Raw genomic sequence first — 24,215 nt, forward strand, 5'->3', positions numbered from 1 at the left:
GAGGGACTGCACTCCCTGATTTTAAGACATATATTATTTAGTGGGACAACTGTTCTACCTCCGGCATTGGGTCTCTTCGGATTCCCAATCGACCGCAGAACTTCACCTTGCTTCCTTCTTAGGGCTCACTTCCATGCACTACTTTTTGGAGGGTGCCCCCCCAAAACACGCAAACTCCTTTCCTTACACAAGTTAGCGTTGCAAGTATAGCGCCAGGCACAAACAATGTCCTCCTTCACTGACATTAAGGCTGACCTTCCCCTCTTGCACAGTCATCACTTCCCCCACCTGACAGATGCCCTGGACCCTCCCTTTTAGATAACACATGGGGTGGCCCAGGTGGGTGACCTGTATCAGCAGGACGTCTTGAAAGCATTTACTCAGATCCAAACTGACAATGGGGTTTCCCGTGAGGCCTTTTATAGAGATCTACAGCTACAACATGCTTTGACCGCCCCAATTCCCCTCCCTGAGACCGCCCATTTCTACATATCCTCTCATTGGCATTATATGGTCCCAGGGACCGCGAGGATTCATTTCTGTACTTTACATACACCTCACCAGGGCTAAAATTGCAAATGTCACTGACTCGGCGGAGGCTTATTGGAAGGCATGCTTCCCTTCACTTAATACGTAGGATTGGTCGGAGGTTTTATCCTCTCACCTAGCGGTTTCTCCAGCTGCTAATAACAAATTAATACAACTTTTATAATATTAATCATTGTTATCTTACTCCGGTACGCTTACACAGAATGGGGCAGATGCCTTCCGATGCCTGTCACAGATGTCACTCGCCTAGAGCTGACTTCTGGCACATGATGTGGTTATGTCCCCTCTTGCAGGCATACTGGCTAGACTTAATAGATTTTTTGTCCTCTCTCATCTCTATCCCAGTCCCCACAGATCCTCTGATTTGTTTGTTTGGTCTGCTCCCTGAAGAATCTTGGCAACACCACATGAGAATTTTTCTATGGGAGGTCTTTTTATTTATTTATTTTTTAGCCAGGGAGGCAGTAGCTCTGCGCTGGATGGACCCCCGTCCCTCCACCTTATCTCTCACAATGGAAGAGATCGGTTAATTCCATACTTCCCTATGAACTACTAGTTTTCAAACATAGGAAATGCCCTGACAAATTCCTCAAGGTCTGGGGTGTCTGGTGTGACTCTCCTCTCACCAGATACTCACCTTCAGCTTTCACTTCCTTGCTGTCCTCTGGTGCTTTTGGCTCTCACTTCTAACTCCCTCTTTTTCTTTGCTCCTTTCTTATCTTCCTATCCCCTCTGTGATTACCCTTCTTTCCTTCACCCCTGTTCTCTCTTACTGTGGGGTATTAGTAGAATTTGGCATCCCTTCTCGTTCTTTCTGTTCCCGCTGTAGCTGGTCTATGATACAGGTCCCTAGATATGTACTGTTACAATATGAGGCAGTGCTTTGTTTTGTTTAGAATTCTTTGGTTGGGTTGTTACATGATGATGCTGCTCTACACAGTTGGAATTGTATGTCTTTATGATCCTGTGATTGCACTTTTTTTTTCTATACTGTTATTTTGTCATGCAGATGTCCACTCTGTGGAGCCATCGTATATGCCATTATTCAAACTTCAATAAAACTAGTTTAAACGTATTTGATATCACCTTGTGCGTAAATGTCCGAACAGTCAAAATATAATGTTAAGGATTCCGTACGGTGAACAGTGTAAATGTAAAAAAGAAAAGTCCAAAATTGCTCTTTTTGGTCACATAACATTCCCAAAAAAAGTAAATAAAAAGCTATTGAAAAGTCATACATACACAAAAGTGGAACTAAAAAAAACTACATGTCATGTGGTTAAAATAGGGCGATTTTAAACACACCTATATTGTGTAAAAAAAAAAAAAAAAATTGAGATTTTTTTTTAAAAGCAGTGCAATAATAGCAAAGCATGTCACCATGGGTATCAGTTTAATAATATTGACCCACAGAAAGAAAGCATGTCATTTTTACTGTAAAGTGTACAGCGTCAAAATGAAACTCTCCAAAATGTGCAAAATTTTGGTTTTCTTTTAAATTTCCATGTACGGGTTGTCATTCCAAAGTACAATCGGTCATGCAAAAAACAAGCCCTCATATGGGTCTGTGGATGGAAATATTAAGAGTTACAGATTTTAGAAGGCAAGGAGGAAAAAACTAAAATGCAAAAATAAAATTGGCCTGATCCTTAAGGCAAAAATTAAAGCGTACCAGTCAGATCCAACAAAAAATATTGTTTTCAATATATCACTCAGTACCTAATCCTGACCTTGTACATCAAATTTTTATGTGTCTAGCTCCTTTATTTATTTTATTACACTTTTAATTTAGCTCACTAGTCTGAATTCCTTTTAAAAGGGAGGGGGCATGTCCTCACTGTGCAGGTCTCCGCCAGTATGCTGTCTGCTCACATCTCCCCTAGCATTAGCAAAACTACAACTCCCAGCTTGTCCTCACTGACAGTAGAGGGACACAAGCTGACAGTGGGAAGATTTTTCCTCCAGCTATGAGCCCTGCACTCACAGCTGTCAATCAAGGAAGTGTGTCCATGACCTAGGTGATGATGCATGCACACAGCAGATCTTATGTCCATGCAGGCAGTTTTTTGTTTATTTCAGTATGAAATACTGAAAATATGCTAATGAAAACAATTGCAAAACCTTTCACACTGCTGTTGGTCCCCGTCAACAATGGCCGTTAAAGTCTGTTTTTCTGTCCAGAGCAGGAGAGGTTTGCTATGGGGATTTGCTCCTGCTCTGGACAGTTCCTGAAGTGGACAGATGTGTCAGCAGAGAGCACTGTGGTCAGACAAAAAATAACTACACAACTTCCTATGTAGTATACAGCAGCTGATAAGTACTGGAAGGATTATGATTTTTAAATAGAGGTAATTTACAAATCTGTTTAACTTTTTGGCACAAGTTGATAAAAAAAAAGATTTTTTTTACTGGAGTACCCCTTTAACAGCCGTTCTTATGACAGGGAGCAACGGGCAACAACTGGTCCCAAAGGCTCCCATCTACCATTATGGGGGCGCCGGGAACCGCTGTTTTTTTTTACGGGAATAGGGGGAGAATGATGGCTCTTGAAGTGATTTTTCTCCCGCGGCCCTCCATGCTGCCCGTCACACTGCAGTTTGAAATTGGCATTAGGGGTTAAGGGCCAAGCCAATTTAATGTTTGCATATTAGTTTTTTCCTCCTCCTCCTTTCCTCCTCCCCTTCTAAAAATCATAACTGATGAGAAACTATGGGGGGATGATTGGTTGAATTGGCACATTATAATTTTCTATACACAATCCATGGTTGGCAAGGGTTTTTGAACTTTATGTGCGATCTGGTTTCCCATGCAGCCAATTCTTCTAGTCTGTAAATGTGATCAAGCCTAGTGGTCCATTCATTTATTGTGGGTACAGATTGTGATTTCCAGTAATTAGATAGAAGGGGCCTAGCTGCTGAGAGTAAAAGCCTCGGGAGGTTTTGGGCCTTGGATGGGATAGTGTTTCGGAAAATATGTAGAAGTAGTAATTCAGCTTGAAATGGGGTTCCTTCACTGCTAATTTAGATACCATAACCTTCTAATAGGTCTGAATACTCAGATTTGTATCTGTACATCAGCTATACCCTTTACACCATTACACATTGTTTATAATTTTCTCTTATGATTGACAAATGCTATGTCAAATTGCACTGTTTTTCAAAAACAAAAAAATATTTTAAGACCAAAACTAAAAAATCATAACTTCCCCCCCCCATTGATCCATATGAGGGTTAGTTTTTTGCGAGACCAATTGTTCTTTGCAATGACATCTTTCATTTTACCATAAAATGTGTGGCACAACCAAGAAAATATTTTGTGGTGAAATTCAAAGGAAAAAACACAATTTTTTTACGCAGTGCACTTTACAGTAAAACTGACATGTTCTTATAATTCTATCAATACAATTAAAATGATACCCATGTTTACATGCTTTTCTATTATTGTACAATAAAAAAAAAATATCAAACACTTTTTAACAAAATTAGTATGTTTAAATTTGCTCTATTCTGACCCGTGTAACTCTTGCATTTTTCCATATATGGGGCTGTATGAGGGCTCATTTTTTGCGCTGTGATCTGTAGTTTTTATCTTTACCACTTTTGCATATATCTGACTTTTTGATCCTTTTTTATTAAATTTTTCTGGGATGTGATTTGATCAAAGAGCAGTAATCTTCATTTGCCGGAGCCACCGGGAGGCCGGTAAGGGGACCTACGGCAGCTATCCTGACAGGTGAACCTCCGCGATTTCACGATCAGTCACCTGCAATAATGCTAATGCCACAGATGCCGTGATCAGTATTGATCACGGCATCTGAGGGGTTATGGGCAGACATCAGTGCGATGTCAGCAGTGCTGGTAGCAGCCGGGACTTGCCACGCTTGAATCGAGCGCAGCTCCTGCGTTTGCTTCATGTATTGGAGCGTAAATTTACATCCTGGTGCTTTAAGTACCAATGCACCAGGGCGTACATGTATGTCCATTGTCCTCAAGGGGTTAAGGACATAAGGTTTTTTTTATTTTTGCACCTTTTTTCCTTTTTTTCCACCTACAGACCTATGAGGGCTTGTTTTTTGCACCACCAATTGTACTTTATTACATCACTTACTTTACCACAAAATGTACGACAAATATAAATTGGAGAGAATTTTCATTTTGCAACTAAGGGTGATTTTATTTTTTATTAGAGTGGTTTTATATATTTTTAAACTCCTTTTTTTTTTTACACTTTTTAAATGGGCACTGTCACCAACTTTATTTTTTGATTTTTTGTAGTACCTATGTACTACAACATATCTGTCGTATATTTTCATTATTTATTTTTTCATTTTCAGGGTGAATTTTATGTTTGAAAACCGGCCACTAGGGGTCACCCTCCTAGTGGCCGGCTGCAGCACGGCGTGACGTCACGCCTGAATTCGGACCGGGCAATCTGTCCTAATTCATTTACACTGCGCTCACTCCCTGCCTGTCAATCAGACAGGCGGGAGCGAGCACATTGGCTTCCCCGGCCACTGGCTGGGAGGCCACTCCTCCCACACATGTCGTCGCTGCCCCTGCCCACCCGCTGCCGGACTCTGCAGTATCAGTAAGTATGTTTATTCATGATTATTTAGGAGAGTTGGGGGTTATAACGGGTTGGAGGAGAGCGGGGTGCCGGGTTTAAGAACGGTGGGGGCGGCAGCGGTGTGACGGAGGAAACGGGGTAGCGCCGCATGGCACTAACTTAAATTCATCTACACAGGGTGCCTCTAGCTGTTTCAATTCTACAACTCCCAGCGTGCCCTGACAGCCAATAGATGTCAGGGCAAGCTGGGAGTTGTAGTGGTGAAACAGCTGGAGGAACCCTGTGTAGATGAACAAAGGGCAAAAGTCGGCCCCAGCGGGCATCAGTGACGTGGTGCCTGCTGGGGAAGTCTGCCTGATAGTGAGCACACTACCAGGCAGACAAAGTTATTTTTAATATAGTAAAAAAAAAAAAAAAAAAAAAAAATTAAAGCAGTGAGGGGGTATGGGATAGATAGTCCCATAGGGACTTATAAATAGATTGAAATTACTGTAATTTCATAATGCTATGCCTATGGCAACTTTTACTTTCGGTTTAGACGCAGTGATAGGCATTGATTATGGTGTCTAAAGGGTTAATGATGGGCAGTGGGAGAATCGCCCCTTCCCGTCAGCCGTGTCTGGCTATTGATGGTAAAGTGAGTGCTCTAAAGTGAGTGCAGCTCCTGCAAAGTCACTTAATGCTCCAGGGTATACAGGTACATGGCCTTAAATGGGCACTGTCATACAAAAACTTTTGATATGTTGTAAAGCATGCAAAACCAATAGGTTTTGCTATTGCTTTCTTAAGAAAATTTTCACTACTTCATACTGAAAAAGCCGGTAAACCAACTGCCCCCCCTGCCTGATTGGGCACAAACTAGTCCTGCTGTGTCCATGCATCATCACCTATGTCATGGACACACTTCCTTGATTGACAGCTGTGAGCGCAGGGCTCACTGCTGGAGGAAAAATCCTCCCACTGTCAGCTTATGTCCCGCTACTGTCATTGAGGACAAGCTGGGAGTTGTAGTTTTGCTAATGCTAGGGGAGATGTGAGCAGACAGCATACTGATGGAGGGGGTGGAGACCTGCAGTGAGGCCATGCCCCCTCCCTTTGAGAGGCATTCAGACTAGTGACCTTAATTAAAAGTGTAATAAAAGTGCTAGACACATAAACAATAGATGTACATTGTCAGGATTAGGTACTGACTGATATATAAAAAAAAAAAAACATTTTTTGTTGGATCGGATGGGTACGCTTTAAGTGGTTAAGCTAAATGAAGTAGTTAATGACGTTTTACAAAGTCAATCCAAAAAGAACAAACAGCAACAGCTGTATAGCACTGAAGGCCAAGGTGAAGATGACACCTGCACTGTGGACTTCTACGCTCCTCGCTGTGCTGATATTTCGGCCTGGCTGGAGCCCTTTGCCCAATCCGATTTCACTACAGGGGACTCATGACTTGTGGAGTTATTTGTGGATGCCCTAAAGGTTGTCTCCTCTGATACTATTGGTCCTGAACTTGTACTTCTGCCTGAATGGTGGGAAACGACCACTCTAACCGAAAGATATATTTTTGGCTGTTCACATCCTGTCCTTAGAAGTGGACTCATGAGGACAGGACATTTCTTTTCTACATCATGCTTAAAGCTGACTATTTTGAAAAAAAGTAACAATAACATGTTTTTGTGGGGTTTCCAAAAAATTGGAAGGCTCTGATCCTACTAATTTATGGATTCACTTTCACCACTACCCCAAACCACCTGCCCTGTCCTATTCTGGTTAATTCTTGCTTAATAAGGATAGGGACACTGTTTTATGTAAAGGATCTAGAATTTAATGGATCCGGTATTGCTTTATATTATGACTACTTGGCTGAGGGCCAAATATGCTGATTTAAAGAGGCTTCGGTCCCTGCATTTGCCTTTTTACAATGCTGTATCCTGCTCATATCTCTCGCCCCCTTCTTGGGAAGGTGCCAGGTTTTCCCCCCACTGCCATTGTGGGACTTATTCTTAGTTTCTATTTGGTTTATTTGGGGTTGCTTTTGCCCCAGCCTATTTTGTCACAACTCACTATGCTACCAAAATGTGTTGTTTCAGGGCCCTGAATAGTCCATCCATAGTTTCTTATTCTCTGCTATATTAGGAGTGTATTAGTTAGAATGTTAGGGGTCTATTTGATTCTACTAAGAGATTTGGGGGCTTTAGTTCTCTCTAAATTTCACCCTGCTATTTATTATCTACAGGAAATACATGACTGCTGATAGGCTACACCTCTTGCGCAAACCCTGTATACAAAATGATAGCCACTCTATCTTTTCTAATTATTCACAGGTTGTCTTCTTCGCACACCGGAGTTTACTATTCCAGTCTTTGCAGGAACATGTAGATGATCAAGAGCAATATCTAGGCATCCTGTTCAAAATATGTTTGAAGCCTAATTAGGCTGTATTTGTGAGAGGGGCGGGAGTATCTCCACCCCCTTCACATCCAGGCGGGACACAAGGGGTTGTGGGTGGGGGCAGGGGTATATAATGCCCCTGCCTCCTATCGGTGGGGCGTTCGTGACAATCTGCAGACGTGTCTGCTCGTGGATATTCCGCTCGTGGTTCAGATCGTTGGTGTAATGTAAGGCCGCCGTGCGGCGGTTCATTCTCGGGGAAATAGGGTGGCTGTTTGGGCGAAGGTTTAGCTTACTTGTTTCCCGGTTTCTCTGGCCGGGCATAGCGAGATCCAGCCGGGACGCCGTTTAACAGCGGTGTTTGGGGGAGGAGCCGCGGCAAGCGTGAAGCCCGGCTCTCCTCTGATTGGCCGGATGCAGGACAGCTCTGCAGTCTGGGGAGCGTACGCAGCGTGATACTGCAAGCCGGCAAATGTCAGGATTGTAAGGTACGGGGCAGGTTGGTGTAGCGGGGCCTGCTCCGTAATGCCGTCTCACTAACTTCGTCTAGTTCCGGCAGAAGGTGTGTGTTACTATATGAATTCAACCATATAGCTAGGTTTCAGCCAGTTTTCAGGTCATATGCGCCCGCAGCAGGTTCGGTTTATGTGCTTTCATTTTAGAATGCGGATTTGCCATCAGTGGGAAAAAAAAATAAACATTAAATGTATAAGTGTGTATATGGGTTTGTACATGGAATTTTTATATATATCTATATTATACAAGTGTAGAGTGGCACTGTGTGGGATTCAGATCCCCGGATCTAAGCAGGTGTTCAGTCCTATGTTGGACTCGACCACGGTGTCCTAATCAGGTATGTATCCAAGAAAAAATAGGGCGGCACTCCAGCGATCCAAATGTACAAAAATACCTTTATTCACCAAAGTGAAGCAACGTTTCGACCTTCTCAATGAGGTCTTTGCTTGAAAAACACCTCATTGAGAAGGTCGAAACGTTGCTTCACTTTGGTGAATAAAGGTATTTTTGTACATTTGGATCGCTGGAGTGCCGCCCTATTTTTTCTTGGGGATATATATATATATAATATATATATATATATTATATTATATTATATTATTATATTATAATATATATATATATATATATATATATATATATTATAATATAATATAATTATGCACTTTTTGGGTACGGTTATAGGTCATATATAGGTATTGTTAGAGGTTTGTTTGTAATACCTAACAATCACTCCCTGTCACACTGTAACGAACCCCAGCTGTGGTCAGGATAGCTATTGTAAGGGTGTTTCTTGGGATTGAGAGTCTTGCTTGGCGGGATGATATGGGACTGCAGGTTACATGCTGTAGGTTAGCTACGATTCAGTTGGTAGCTTATAGCGTCATTTTCACTTAGTTATACTGTACATACATTAATTGTCACACTACATACACGCTTGTACCATCTACTCCTGTACGCTTTGTTGTACCAGTGGTACTGTACGTGTGTGTGTGTGTGTGTGTGTGTGTGTGTGTGTGTGTGTGTATATGTATGTATATATGTGTGTGTGTGTGTGTGTATATATATATATATATATATATATATATATATATATATATATATATATAAAATATATATTAATAATTTTTTTTTTTTTTTTTTTTTTTTTTTTTTTTGCTAGTACCTTTTATATTGTACTTATGCTAGTACCATACCATACATGTGTTAACAGTCACTGCACATATGTAGTACCATCTATACTAGTCATACGCCAATGGTGGGTCAACTACCGTTGTTTACTGTATGTATGCCAAGAGTTGGTCTGCTCATACGCTGGTATCATACGCTAGTAGTTTACTGTAGTAGTGGTCATGCTGTACATGCGATAGTTGATCACTGCACATACGCCTGTACTATATGCCTGCACATACGCCTGTACATTGTTTATACGCTACTTCTATTTCATTATATCACCCTTTCATTCTATGCATTCGGTCACCATTTTCACATCATGTATTCACTCATTTTGTTACACCGTTTTCACAGCTACAGTTACACCAAGTATACTGTGTTTCCTTCTCAGCATTCGGATTCACTCGCAGCATTTATAGCATCAAGTACGGCTTAGCACGTATACTGCATGCACGCATTCATCATATGCACTCAGGGTTATAGAATCTACACTGCATGCTCGTCCTAATATTCATACTGCACGCAAGCCATACCATTCTCATTGCACGTATGCCCACAATCTTTTGCTGCAGGCATGCTCATGGTATTACTCCACATGCTTCTTTGTGACGTTAATACGGCAGGTACGCTTTCAGCATTTATTGCACATACTGATAGTATTGAAACTGCACAAAAGTTATAAGTATATGGTTACAGGTCGTGGCACATCATTTGATATGCTCATACAGTGTATACACCAGTACCATTCATACTGGGCTTACGTTAGTGATTGTTCATGATAATAGCTGTCAGGTTGTGCAAATGCTAACAGTTGGTTACTACACATACGCCTGTGACGTTTATTCTGTATATTTGCGGGTACTATTTATGCTGGGCACACTATAGATTACGCTTGTACCAGTTACATTCTTCATAAACTAGTGTTGTCACTATAGTAGTTGTCATTCTGCACATATGCTAGTAGTTATTGCACATGCTCATACTATTATACTGGACTTAAATTAATAGTTGTTCACTGTTGTAGTTATACGGTACCCACGCTGGTAATCGATTGCTGCACACACGTTTTTAGTGTCATACGGTACACATGCTAGTGGTTGTGACTGTAGTAGTTATACAGTACATGTACATATAGTTGTTTCTATTGTAGTTGTCATTCGGAACACGCTAGTACTTGGTTACTGCACATATGCTTGTTCTATTATACTGGACATACATTAATGATTTTCGCCGTTATTCGGTACTCACGCTGGTAGTTGATTGCTGCACACACATTTTCGTGCCATTTATATTGTATACATATTAGAGGTTGGGTCTGTAGTTATACAGTACATGTGCTAGTAGTTGTCACAATGTACATACACTTGTAGTTGGCATATGGTACATATGTTTGCATCAATCATACCATACACAGGTTAGTGCTTGTTACCATAGCAGTTGGTATGAATATACGCCTGTACTATTTAGGCAAGTAAGCACACTGTACTTGTCGATACCATTGACATAGTACACACATTGACACTTCTAGGTGCACACGCTCATATCATTAGTACCGCAGATTTGCTTGTTGATACTACACATCATACTGGTGCAAGTTATACTGTACATACGTTTGTGCAATTTACACGGAACATGCGACCATAGCTGTAACTTTATTTAGCTTCATACTGCATTATATATATGCTCACAACTATACTGTTCACAAGCTGATAGCGTGATACCGTGCATATTATACATACGTTTGTAGTTTTCGTAACCTCCTAGCTTTTCTCTCCGGTCATGCTTCATGGGCTCGCAGCATTTATGCGATACATGCATTAGGTGTAACATTGACGCGATACAAATGGTCATAGGTTATTCAGGTGTTGTGTATAAGTACTTAGTGCATATGTGCTTAGCATTCATGGCAAACATGCTGCACATGATCACATTTATATGGTACATAAGATCTCAGCCTCAAGTTGCTGCTCGTATCATTTATATGATATACGCTCATGTCACGAACACGTACTTCATGCTCTTAGGTGCTCAGGCCATGTCTGTATACAGTACATATGTCATAGTTTTCATACGGTTATCTTTCCGTGCATAACTGCATTGTATTCCGGCAGCCTCATGCATTACGAGGATTGGATCAGCATACCACTCAAATTTAGTGGACCATGCATGTCACTGTTTCATATCCCGTGCATACACTACTTGGCTGTTAATTTCGGCTTTTGTTTCCACAGCTGATAGGTCACTCCAGTCACTTCAATAGTTGAGCCATTTCTTAGGTACAAGTCAGTATTAAGGTCACATAGCAGCAAGGCATACTGTTGCAAAGTATGTCATGATACATTACGGGTGTTTCCCAACTTTCCTGCCACGTTTTCAGGGGATTACACTGCGCAGTTGTTGTTACTGACATGTCTCCAGAGCTACATTGTCATGACACATAGGCGGTTGTTTACCCTTCATACCTGCCGCGTCTGAAAGGGGATGCACGGCATAGTCGTCTGTTACTGTCACGTTTTCAGAGCAACAACGTCACGACATATAGGTGGTTACATACCCAGTATACTTGCCACATCTGCAGGGGGAAGCATGTCACAATTGTTCTCACTAACACTTTTTAGAACAACATAATGTTGCATAGGTTGTTGGTTTACTGGTTATGCCTGTCGTCTGCAGGGGCAGTTTTCACACCGTTTACCGTTACTGGCACAGCTTCAGAGCATAACTTAACAACATATATGTGGTTATTCCGCTACATCTGGTTATTGTTACGGACACGTTTTCTGAGCAATAACATTTGACTCATAGGTGGTTGTTACCCGTTTGCCTGCCAAGTCTGCAGGGGGGGCACCACTCAGGTTTGTTGTTACTGACACGTCTTCAGAGCAATAATTTTCGACACATAGGTGGTTGCTTAACCGTTATGCCTGCCACGTCTGTGGGGGGGCACCACATAGGCTATTGTTACTGGCACGTCTTCAGAGCAATAACATTTCAACGCATAGGTGGTTTTACCCGTTATTCCTGCCACGTCTGCGGGGGGGCACCATACAGGTTGTTACGGACACGTCTTTAGAGCAATAACATTTCAACGCATAGGGGGTTTTACCAGTTATTCCTGCCACGTCTGTGGGGGGGGCGCGGCACAACACGTTGTTACGTTACTGACACGTTTTCATTGCAATGACTTTTCGACGCATAGGTGGTTGTTTTACCTGTTATTCCTGCCATGTCTGCAGGGGGAGACACCACACAGATTGTTGTTACTGACATGTTTTCAGAGCAATAACATTTCGATACAGGTGGTTGTTTACCCGTCATGCCTGCCACGTCTGCAGGGGAAGGCACCACACAGGTCTTTTGTTACTGACACGTTTTTCAGAGCAATGACCTTTTCGATACAGGTGGTGGTTTACCTGTTATGCCTGCCACCCCTGCAGGGGGAGACACCACTCAGGTTTGTTGTTACCGACACGTCTTCAGGGCAATAATATTTCGACATAGGTGATTGTTACCCGTTACGCCCACCACATGTGCAGGGTAAGGCTCACGCAGATCTGTTATTGACACAGCCGCAAAAGCAATAGACCACGGCACATAGGCGCTCGTTATTCCATATGCCTACCATATAGGCAAGAGGAGGTAGCACACAGGTTCTGGTTACTGATGTTTTCAGAACAATAGCAACTCGTCACGTACGTGGGACCGCCAATCGTGCATTCCACGTCTGCCGGGGGATACACCACGCAGTTTCGTAACTGACAGGTTTCCACAGCTAGCATCCGTCACACGGACGACGTACACCTATCAGTGCCTACTTCGCCGGCATTATCATATGCACAATGGTCCAGCTTGAGGGGACGATGGCTCATTCATGGAGCAGTAGTTTCTACAGGTCCATTTGGTAGGCAATTACAGACACGATGGCAACAAAAGGGTGGGCCACTCTGGAGGCAGGGGAGTTAGGAATGGGGCAGTTGGGTTTGGCTTAGTTCAGGTGAGGTGTTCCGGATATTGTTGGATCTACAGGCAACATGTCAACACAAGGCTGTTACCGCCAAGGTCAGTCGGGTAGTGGTGGTTGTGCCTTATCTTGCTAATCAGTTTCCATCTTGCAACTTAAAATTAGGAACATGGTGAGCTTCATTAGGCCTGATAGGTTATAGTTTTTCACTCTCGCCCTGATATTAGGCAAGCATGCAAAAACAGATATCAGCTTGGGTTTAGCCTGATCCTGCTCAAGTGCCAACTCAGGTTTCAGTTAGAGTAGGCACGTCTACCACAGCTTTTAGTTTCCCGGTATCAAATCCTAGGCCAATCAGTTCGCACTCACTCAACTTCCGTCTTTATGTCAGAGCCTTATCTTGGCTATTGTGCTAAGGTAGGGGCATCGGTTTCACGATTATAACTTTTTTTTTTTCCCTACAAGATTGACTTATTGTCCACTAAAGGCGTAGCCTTCGTCGCGGTCATTGGGCAAAATTTTAGACCGATATGTTAGTACATATCATTGTAATCATGAGCACAAATGTGTAGCCTCGGTCACAAATATAATGTAGTGCTTCTGCTTGCCAATATACACATCCCCCTGCCTTAACCCTCTATTTTGCATAAGGTGGGAACAATCACTGCCTTCCATCAGGGCGTTTCTCTCTTTCTGGTAAAGGATTTCAATAAAAGCCTGATTCTGTCTGGTCTGGATAAATGTGGTTCAGGCTCCCCTTCTGTCTCTTCTGCCACTTCCTTTGGTATCCTTTTGCTGGAAATGTGCCTCATTGACTTGTGGTTGTGGAGGGTCCCAGATGCCCAACAATACTCTTGTTGTTTTAGTGCTTATACTTCTGTCACGTATTGATCTGCCACTTGGGACTTGTACAGGGGTGTGAAAATTTAAAAACAAAATCCGAAAACGACTTGTCCAAAGCACTAAAATGGGAGCACAATCTACTTGTCACTTATGACAAACCATTTTGTCTTGGTACACAGTTACCCCCCTGTAAGTAGTTGCCCTCTCCCTCCTTTTAGGTAGCAGCTACTCTTTAGGTAGCAGTCCCACTGTAGATAGGTGTTGCCGCACCTGTAAATACTTGCCCCCCCCCCCCCTGTTTGTAAAAATCACCCTGTAGATAGTTGCCCCCCCCCCCTGAAGATAGCAATCCCCCTGTAGGTAGATACCTCCTCCTTTTGGTAGCAGACTCTGTGAAGAAAGATGCTACCCCCCGCCCCCTGTAGATTACAGATAGATACCCCTCTGGCAGCCATTCTGTGCTCCGTTACTCATCTGGTCCGGGACCTACTTCTATGGGCCATAGCTCAAAGCAGTAGGTCCTCCAACTGAAGGAGCAGTGTAGCACAGAAGCTGCAGATACCTGATTCGGACTTTGTGGCCAGACTGTCGAGACTCTTCCTCAGTAGTCCGGTCCTCCAGATGTCCCACTGCTGCCTCTTCTGATGCCTTGGCATAATGATGACTTAGTACCGGACATGCCTGTGCGCCGCATGTCCCACTGCGCTACTTCTCTGCGGCCACTGCTTTCTTAAAGTCCCAGCAGCATTGGATTTACATACAGTTCTTCTGAGCTCTGCAAGCAAAATGTGCAGAGTCGGGAACTTTCCACAACCCTGCTGTATGTTATTGAAGATGCCTACCTTTTACAAGATTCGCTCTAGCTCTTCTTTTGCAGCTGTGGAGAGAGGCGCGTCCTTGTGGAAACTGAATAAGTTCTGGCTGTCACTAATGGACAGTGATGGATATCTCAAAGCAAGCTTACCTGAGTATATTTTCCACAATAAACGATCCATGTCTCCTCACAAATCACAATTTTTGCAAATTGTGATGTAACTATTTTGCCCTTTCAAAAAATGTGCTTTTATGAGAAACAATGGGCTGGGTGCTGTAGGGGCCGGGCTGAGCTGCACTGGAGCTGCCAAGCAGATGAAACACTGCTGCAGAGCCTAGCTGCGGTGGTATTCTTTGTTCCCGTGCTGGGTGGCCCACTGTTTCTCCTCCCAGCAGTGACTAGTGCTGGGAGGAGATGGCTTAACCCTTCCACAACTGGCCGCCGAAATGTATACGGCGCAGCCAATCGGCGGGTTTATGAAGCGAGCTCAGTAGCTGAGCTAGCTTTATACTGGCTAATGGCGAACATCACTGTTCCGGGTGATGTCTGGCATTAATCCTTTAGATGCCACGATCAAAGTTGATCCCGGCATCTAAAGTGCCGCAAACAAGTAGCTTAGTGGAGCTGATTGGGACACCCTCAGCAAAATCCGCGGGGTCCCGATTAGCTGAAGACAGGCAGGTCCCTACCCTCATCCGTCCTGTCTGATTGGTAATCCAATAATGCAGGCTGCCTCGGCAGTAATGGAGCACCGATAACACTGATCAGTGCTGTTCTATAGGCTCCTATGACACAGCATTGATCAGTGTCTGCAAGCACAAGATTACATCTGTGGGACTCCAGCTTTTGCAAAACTTCAAGTCAGGAATTGCTGATTTTTGGTCACTTCATATATCAGAAAAAAAATGAGCCCCCCCCTTACAGCCCTATATATGGAAACATTTAAGAAAGTTTTATAGGGGTCAGAAGAGGACATTTTAAGCATACTGTTGTTGTTTTTTTCCCCCTACAATAAGATATAATATTTAGGTAGTAAATTAAAACAAAAACTGTTCAAATTTGCTATCTTTGTAATTGTATGGACCTAAAGAATATAGATAATGGCCCTGATTTACAAAGAGTGGAGTGGAGTTTTCTTGGTGGGGTTTTTTCCCACCCCCAGTTATTTTTCCACTGTATTTACTAATGTTTCCCTAAGTTTTGCTCTTTTTTTCACATGCTGTGGGGTTTTCCAGAGCTCAAATCCACCACATTTTCTGTGGAAACTTTAGGTACATAGTTAATAAGGATGAAAAAAAAGGCAAGAGTCTATAAAGTTCAACCTAAAGCCCTATTGTGTTGATCCAGAGGAAGGCAAAAAGAATCGATGAGGTTGATGCCAATTGATTCCTTCCCACATCACAACATCTTGTGGGAGTGTTCCATAGTCTCGCTGCTCTTACAGTAAGAATCTTTGTCGATGATGATGATGATGATGAAACCTGCTCTCTTGTGCAGTTTTTTTTTATATTGTAATTTATTAGGTTTGTCTAATATGAAAGCCCTTCAAATCCACTTCAAAACTGAACTGGTCCCTGAAAAATTCAGATTTTGATTATATTGTGAAAAATTGGAAAATTGCTGCTGAACTTTGAAGCTCTCTGTTTTCCAAAAGTAAAACCATGTCAACTTTATGATGCCAACATAAACTAGACATATTGTATATGTGAATCAATATATAATGTATTTGGGATGTCTATTTTCCTTACAAGCAGAGAGCTTTTGAAGTTACAAAAAACGCAAAGTTTTCATGTTATTCATGAAATTTTTCACCAAGAAATGATGAAAGTATCTGCAAAAATTTACCACTGTTAAAGTAGAATGTCACGAAAAAACAATCTCGGAATCAAATTTATAAGTAAAAGCATCCCATAGTTATTAATGCTTAAATTGACAGTGGTAAGATGTGCAAAAAAAGCTTGTGTCCTTAAGGTGAAAATGGGCTGTCCTTAAGGGGTTAAAGATGCTGGGATTTTTCATTTTTGCACTTAAATTTTTTTTCTCCTCGCCATAGCGTTAATAGCCATACCACTTACGATTTTCTACCTGCACACCTAGAGAAGGGCTTGTTTTTTGCGCCACCAATTTTACTTTGTAATGACATTGCTTAGTTTACCAACAAACATACAGTAAAATAAAAATTGAAATGTGGGGCAAAATAAAAAAAACTACCATTTTGCAACTTTTGGGCACTGGGGACAATGGCCCTGATTTACTATTGTAAACCAGACCTTTTTGTCGGGTTGTGCACTAGAGTTTGGCACATTTCCCCCAAAAATTTCAATAACCCGAACAACTGTCCATTGGTCGCTGAAAAGGGCGTGTCCCCAACATTTAAAAAAAAAAAAACATCTAAGGTTTCTACAGCAATTGTGGTGGATTTGAGCTCCGGAAAACCCCACAGCTCAGAGCAGTTGTAAAAAGCAAAATGCCATATATCCTGGCATATAAGACGACTTTTTAACCTCGAATTTTCTTCTGAAAAGTCGGGGGTCGTCTTATACGCCGGGTCCGGCATAGGAATACTTATGATTATCTGCCCGGCCCGGCTCCCGGCGGGGGCCGGCCATAGCAGGTAAAAACTAATTACTGATACTAAAAACCAGGGGGCCTCAAGCTGTAGTGAAATTACAACTCCCAGCATGCCCGGACCTGCAAAGGCTGTCTGGGCATGCTGGGAGTTGGAGTTTCACAACAGCTGGAGGCCCCCTGGTTTTTAGTAGACAGTATTAGTTTTTACCTGCTATGGCCGGCCCCCGCCTGCAGCCGCACACTAGAGCCGGGCCGGACACATAAAAACAAGTATTTCTATCCTGGACATCCCTGTGTCCGCCAGTCACTTGCCATTCCCTGGCCAATGCACGTTCTCCTGCGATGATCCTCAGGTCCTCCGCCTCTTTGGTTGTACGTCAGTGATGTCCCGTGCGTACAACCATAGAGATGCAGGAGGACCGCAGGATCATCGCAGGAGAACGCGTTTTGGCCAGGGAATGGTAAGTGACCGGCGGCGCGTTATCATCTTCAGTGTTCCGGTCACCGCTCCCCCGGTACTGGCACCTCCTGCTATGGGCCATAGGCCATAGCAGTAGATGTGACCCCGGGCCGGAGGAGCGTTGACCGGAACACTGTGGGGGCAGCACACAGACATACAGCCACCAGCCATACACTTTATATGGCTGGAGGCTGATGCTGTATGTCTGTGGGGGGAGCTGCCTTTTATGGGGGGGAGCTGCCTACTATTATGGGGCGAACTGCTACTAATGTGGGGGAGCTGCCTACTAATGTTGGGGAACTCCCGACCTAATGTTGGGAAGCGGGGAGCTGGCAACCTAATGTGGGGGAACTGGCAACCTAATGTGGGGGAACTGGCAACCTAATGTGGGGGAACTGGCAACCTAATGTGGGGGAACTGGCAACCTAATGTGGGGGAACTGGCAACCTAATGTGGGGGGGAACTATAATGCCTACCCAATGTGGGGGGGAACTATAATGCCTACCCAATGTGGGGGGGGAACTATACTGCCTACCCAATGTGGGGGGGAACTATACTGCCTACCCAATGTGGGGGGGAACTACAAGGTACTGTACATTGCGGTAGAGGGGTAGTCTTATATGGCGAGTATATCCCAAACTCTACATTTACATTTTAACTGTAAAAGTTGGGGGTCGTCTTATACACCCAGGGAAAAGTGCAAAACCTAGACAAACATTAGTAAATACTGTGGAAAAATACCTGTCAGAAAGCAAAACCCACAATGAAAACTACACTCCTCTCCAAATCAGGGCCAATATCTTTATTTTGTAAGTCCATGCTATTGCAATGATACTCAACTTATATTTTACTACTTATAAAATGTAAACACTTTGTACAAAAATTATGTTTTAAAATTGTCCTCTTCTGACCACTATAACCTTTTTTATTTTTTTTTATTTTTTTTTGTGTGTGTCAGTATACTGGAATGTATGAGGGCTCATTTGTTTGAAAAAAAAAAAAAAAAAGGGTGGTTATTTAAACTTTATTTAACCCCTCAAGTACACAGCCAATTTTGGACTTAAAGGGGTACTCTGCCCCTAGACATCTTATCCTCTATCCAAAGTATAATTCATTTTTTGACATGTTCCATACAAAGTCAGAATATTTCTGCCAAAAATACTACATTTTTTTTTTAATCCTATTAGTGCTAGAGGTGGCCTAGAGCCAGTGCACCTCATTTTGCAGGGAAGTGAAACACCTACTGCCCATGATCTTAAGAGATTTGCTTTTTCTCTTGTGTAAAATATTTTTTGTAAATAAAGCAATTGTCAGATAAGTTAGAAATCACACAGGCTATCAAATGGAGGGCAGTTGTTTGAAATGACAGTGACTTTCTGAATCTTACGCATTTCTATAAAACCGTGACTTTATTGACCACATAACACAGAAATTTGAACAGATTTCAAAGTTTAAGGCGAGGGCTACACAGTGACTATGGCTGCGACACTGGTTGCATTGCCAAAAGATCGTTGTGTTGTGCTTTGTGAATTAGGCTACATCAGTTAATTTTAATGAATGGGGTCATATTGCGACCCACAAGTGACCACGACTGAAAATTCATCTTGGATAGATTTCTGGTGATTGATGGGTCGCACAATTTACAGGTCATGTCTCCATTCACTTACATTAGCTGGGCTGCAGGACGGTTGAGGGAGCTCAATATGGCAATCTGTGGCCGGATGACCGATGTCATGACAGAAAGTTCCTAGGTATCTTTAGTCTAAATCAGCAGTGTATTGTGTTGGCATTGTCCTTTTAATCAAGCTTTCCCTGCTATGAACATGGGTGGCAATAACTCTATAGCAATTATATTGAGCAGATAGAGTAAATTTGTCTGTTAACTCATTCTTCTCCACACTTCTGTGGTCAGTTGAGCTTTCAGGGGGAGGTTAATGGCACTGTCGTGGAACCCTCCATGCTAAGTGTATGTTACCTTATATCTAGGCTAGAAGTGGCCCATTAGGCTACTAGTGCTATTTTCAGTTTTCCATAATAAATGTTTCCTTTTACTCCAATATTGTAGTAATCACCTCTATATCATCATGACATTCACACAAATAGTTTTCTTGGTTTTTCCCCCTTATTCATTGAGTGTACATTTAGATGAACTTTTCTGTAGTCATAAATTAAAGAGCAAAGCAACACAAGATACATAAATGTTACATTTCTACTTTAAAGGGGTACTCCGGTGAAAACCTTTTTTCTTTTAAATCAACTGGTGGCAGAAAGTTAAACAGATTTGTAAATTACTTCTATTAAAAAATCTTAATCCTTCCTGTACTTATTAGCTGCTGAATACTACAGAGGAAATTCTTTTCTTTTTGGAATGCTCTCTGATGACATCACGAGCACAGTTCTCTCTGCTGATGTTATTATAATAACAACCTGTTAGTTTTTGATATTATGCTGAGAAGCAATCAGATCATTATACAAGATTGTAGATGTGCACCATGTCTGTTTTTCTACCCGAATTCACACTGTGATTTCTATCCCCTCCTTTTTTTTTTTTAACATGTGCTGCACTCTTCCCCACCCCCTCAGCCCAACCCTATATAAGTAGTAGTTAGCTACACATGGGTCATTTCTTTCCTAGCAGCCTCCCAGTCTGACTGGGAGAGCATGGTAAGTGAGCCATTACACCTTGTTCACACTGATGTGGTGCTGTGCGGTGTCCGCTGCTGCCGTGTCTGCAGGGGGTGCGGCCCATAGACTGGTTTGAGTGGCATTGGGGCCGCTTTGCCGGTGGGTCGTTCCCCCCCCCCCCCCCCCCTGTGGGCATTGGTGTCGCGGCAGTGGTGGTCGCTGCCCGGTGCTGCGCCATTTTATGCTAGGGACGTTAGGGACCCACTCTAAATAGGTGGCCTTGACGTGGCGAGTGGGCTTGTACTTTTTGATCAAAAATGTATACTAACAACCTGTTAGTTTTTGATATTATGCTGAGAAGCAATCAGATCATTATACAAGATTGTAGATGTGCACCATGTCTGTTTTTCTACCCGAATTCACATTATAATAATAACACTTTATTTATTGTTGTCCTTAGTGGGATTTGAACCCAAGTCCCCAGCACTGCAAGGCAGCAGTGCTAACCACTGAGCCACCATGCTGCCCTTAGCATACATCTGCTATGCATGGTTGCTAAAATGGACAGAGATGTTAGCAGAGAGCACTGTGCTCTTGATGTCATCAGTGTTGCAAAAAGAAAGGAATTTACTCTGTAGTATTTAGCAGCTAATAAGTACTGGAAGGATTAAGATTTTTGAATAGAAGTAATTTACAAATATGTTTAACTTTCTGCCACCAGTGGATTTAAAAGAAAAAAGGTTTTTACTGGATTACCCCTTTAATATAATGGGTTTCACCATTTACATGACCTGATGCTCACAAAGTTAAATTGTCTGTTCATTCTACCAAATGACTATTTACAGGAACAGAGCCTCCGCTGCAGATTGTCTGGCTCACCCGTGGCTTCAGCTAACAGAAACAAATTTGTATGGTCATCAAAGACTATCCATTTCACATCCAGAAGAACATGTAAATAGGTCAAATGACTTTAATTTGAAAAGTAGGTGCAATAGGATGAACAAGGATCGGGGTGAGGACAAAGAGAATATACAAGAAGACAATGTTTCAACCATTAAGAGATTTCGGTTGGATAGTACTCATCACAAGCACTACTGCATCTAAGCATTTTTTTTTTTTTTTATACTTGAAAGATGCATATTTGTATATTCTTTATTATTTTTAACTAAAATTATTAGACTTATTTGCACTATGTTCTTGCTGCTTTATTTAAGGTGCATAGTCCACTTACAGTACATACAGTGTCATGCAAAGTATGATGGGAGATAAATAATGTAAGATAGACACTGTCTAATATTTTGAGTATTTTTCAAATAAAAGATAATTTAACGAGACCTGCCAAAACAAAGTATGCTCAAATATGAACACTTATGCTGTGATGTGTTTAGTTGAAGTAGCAGGCTCATAGCCTGGTGTTGTATTACTAGGAGATTCTGATGACAAAATGTTCCTATTTGATTTCAATCAGGCACAGTGTGTTTTATTGTGAAATCAAAATCGCCACATCCTGTAGAACACACACATTCTACTTCTTAAATGGTAAATGTGTGCAAGTTTGTGTACGCTCATTGTTAATTTGATGACAAAATTTCGAGGTGACACAACTTGTACCAGGATGGGTCCCCACCTGATCAGCTGAATGAAGGGATAGAAGGGTTTGATGAAGTGCTGCAGTCTCTACACTGCAGTGCTTGACAGTAGTGCCTGTGGCTATTTGACTGTTACTCTGTTTAACCCTTTTATTTATCTGATCTATGGGTGTCCCATAGATGGGTTTCATCAAAGTAAAATCCCAGGAAATGTCTGTATGTTAAGTACATTTAATGGCATTCTTTTCTAGTGGGTGGTGCTTAAAAAAAAAATCCATATGTTAAAAAATAATAAATAAATTCATATATTGGGGGGAAAAAATGGAATTGCTATGGCTGCAGCTAAGGGTTTTAAGAGGAGTGTGTGTGTGTGTGTACAATCATTTTTAGAACAGGAATACTCCCAGATACTTATGAGCAGTCATTTCTGATTCTGGCTACTATCAAATCTTTATTCCTTAATTTCTTAATAGCTCCAAGAGATAATTGTGTATGGACAATTCCTGGACAAATATCTGCAGAACTCAGGAAGCAAAGTTGGTACATGCAAATGGACTCCCAAACAATTGTTTTTTTGTTTTTTTTTTTCTATAACTGAAACCGGGGTATTTGTAAGAAATGTTAATCTTTTGAGGTGCAATGTATAATCTAAGTTGCTTGAGACTAACAAACAGTAATTTAAAGTGCATTTAAAATATTTTCAGACCCTTTAATTTATTTATTTTTTTCAATTTTTATGTTGTGGACTTGTAGGGCTGGGCGGGATTCCCGTTCATACCGAATACCGAAATTTTTGTGCTGCACGATATGAATTTTAACCCATACCGCAATACCGGTTTGGCCCCTCCCCCTTGGGAATGAATGAATCAGTGCTGCGCTGTCCCCACATCGGGGAACTAATCCTATGTGACCTGCGAGCGCTGTTCTGCCCCTCCCCCCCCCCCTCCCCCTCCCAAATTAATTATTAGCCCAGCCCAGCGCTGTCCCCATCAGGATACTACTCACATGTCACCCGCATGCGCTGCACTCCTCGTCCTGTCTGTTGCGGCCTCCGGCGCTGACACTCTATAGTCCAGTGGTCTCCAACCTGGGGACCTCCAGATGTTGCAAAACTACAACTCCCAGCATGCTGGGAGTTGTAGTTTTGCAATATCTGGAGGTCTGCAGGTTGGAGACCACAGCTCTATACTGTGTGGAATCCCTATGCCCGGGCTGCAAAAAATAAACAAAATAAACTTTAACTCTCCTCCCGTTGGTCTGGTACCGGCCTCACTTGTTTCCTGGGGATGGGAACGTCTGACAGCCGTCAGCCTATCACCGGCCGCAGCGATGTTCCGCCTCGACCTGTGATAGGTTGAGCGCACTGTCATGTAAGAAGCCGGCTTCTTACATGACAGTAGGCTCAGCCTTTAACCGGCCGAGGCGGAACATCGCTGCGGCCGGTGATAGGCTGACGGCTGTCCGACGTTCCCGTCCCCAGCGTAAGGCCGACGTAGGTGCGTTAGTTTATTTTGTTTACCTTCTGCAGCCCGGACATAGTGATACAGCGTACAGTAGAGTGCCAGTGCCGGCGGCAGCAACAAACAGGACGAGGAGGGCAGCGCATGTGGGTGCTATGTGAGTATTTACCCCAATGGGGATGTGGGCTGATAATTAATATGGGGGGGGGGGGGGGGGGGGCTAGGAAATACTGTTATATACCGTGGAACCGCCAAAAGTTAAAAAAAAAATACCGTGATACACACATTTGGTCATACCGCCCAGCCCTATGGACTTGTGCTAAAAAAATAAATAAATCATGTTTTCCTCCATCATTCTGCAATTAATAGGTCCTAATAAGAAGGCAGAATGTTAGAAATTTTTGCTAATTTATCGAAAAGGAAAAACTAAAACATTACATTGATAAAAGTATTCAGAAACTTTACTCAGTTGAAACTTATTTGGCAGCGATTGCAGCCACCAGTTTTCTTTGGTATGATGCCACAAAAGGTTTGCATACCTGGGTTTGGGGATTTTGTTTTATTCAAATCGGGACCGTCTGTGGTCAGACATTTTCAAGTCAGGGTTCTGGCTTGGCCAGGGGACATTCACAGAGTTGTCCCTAAGCCGATTCCTGTGGCTGCGATAAATACAGCACTCTAATAGCGGGGGTGCTAGGTTAGG

The 24,215-nt window shown here is 42.5% G+C and overlaps 1 protein-coding gene across 10 annotated transcripts in view; it reads left to right on the forward strand.

Annotated features, from left to right (window-relative positions):
* STK17B (serine/threonine kinase 17b) overlaps positions 1–21,646 on the forward strand; it is an 85,182-nt gene extending 63,536 nt beyond the window's left edge. For 9 of the 10 annotated variants that reach the window (XM_056535768.1, XM_056535769.1, XM_056535766.1 and 6 more), the window contains exon 8: positions 21,309–21,646. In XM_056535768.1, the coding sequence (XP_056391743.1) occupies positions 21,309–21,567 (259 nt within the window). In that variant the 3' untranslated portion in view covers positions 21,568–21,646. Of the gene's footprint in view, positions 1–4,882; positions 5,137–21,308 lie in introns of all 10 variants that reach the window. The other variant, XR_008847167.1, reaches the window with a different exon arrangement.
* Positions 21,647–24,215: the final 2,569 nt, after the last annotated feature.

The sequence above is a fragment of the Hyla sarda genome, chromosome 8 (assembly GCF_029499605.1).
Source record: "Hyla sarda isolate aHylSar1 chromosome 8, aHylSar1.hap1, whole genome shotgun sequence".
Classification (NCBI taxonomy): Eukaryota; Metazoa; Chordata; class Amphibia; order Anura; family Hylidae; genus Hyla; species Hyla sarda.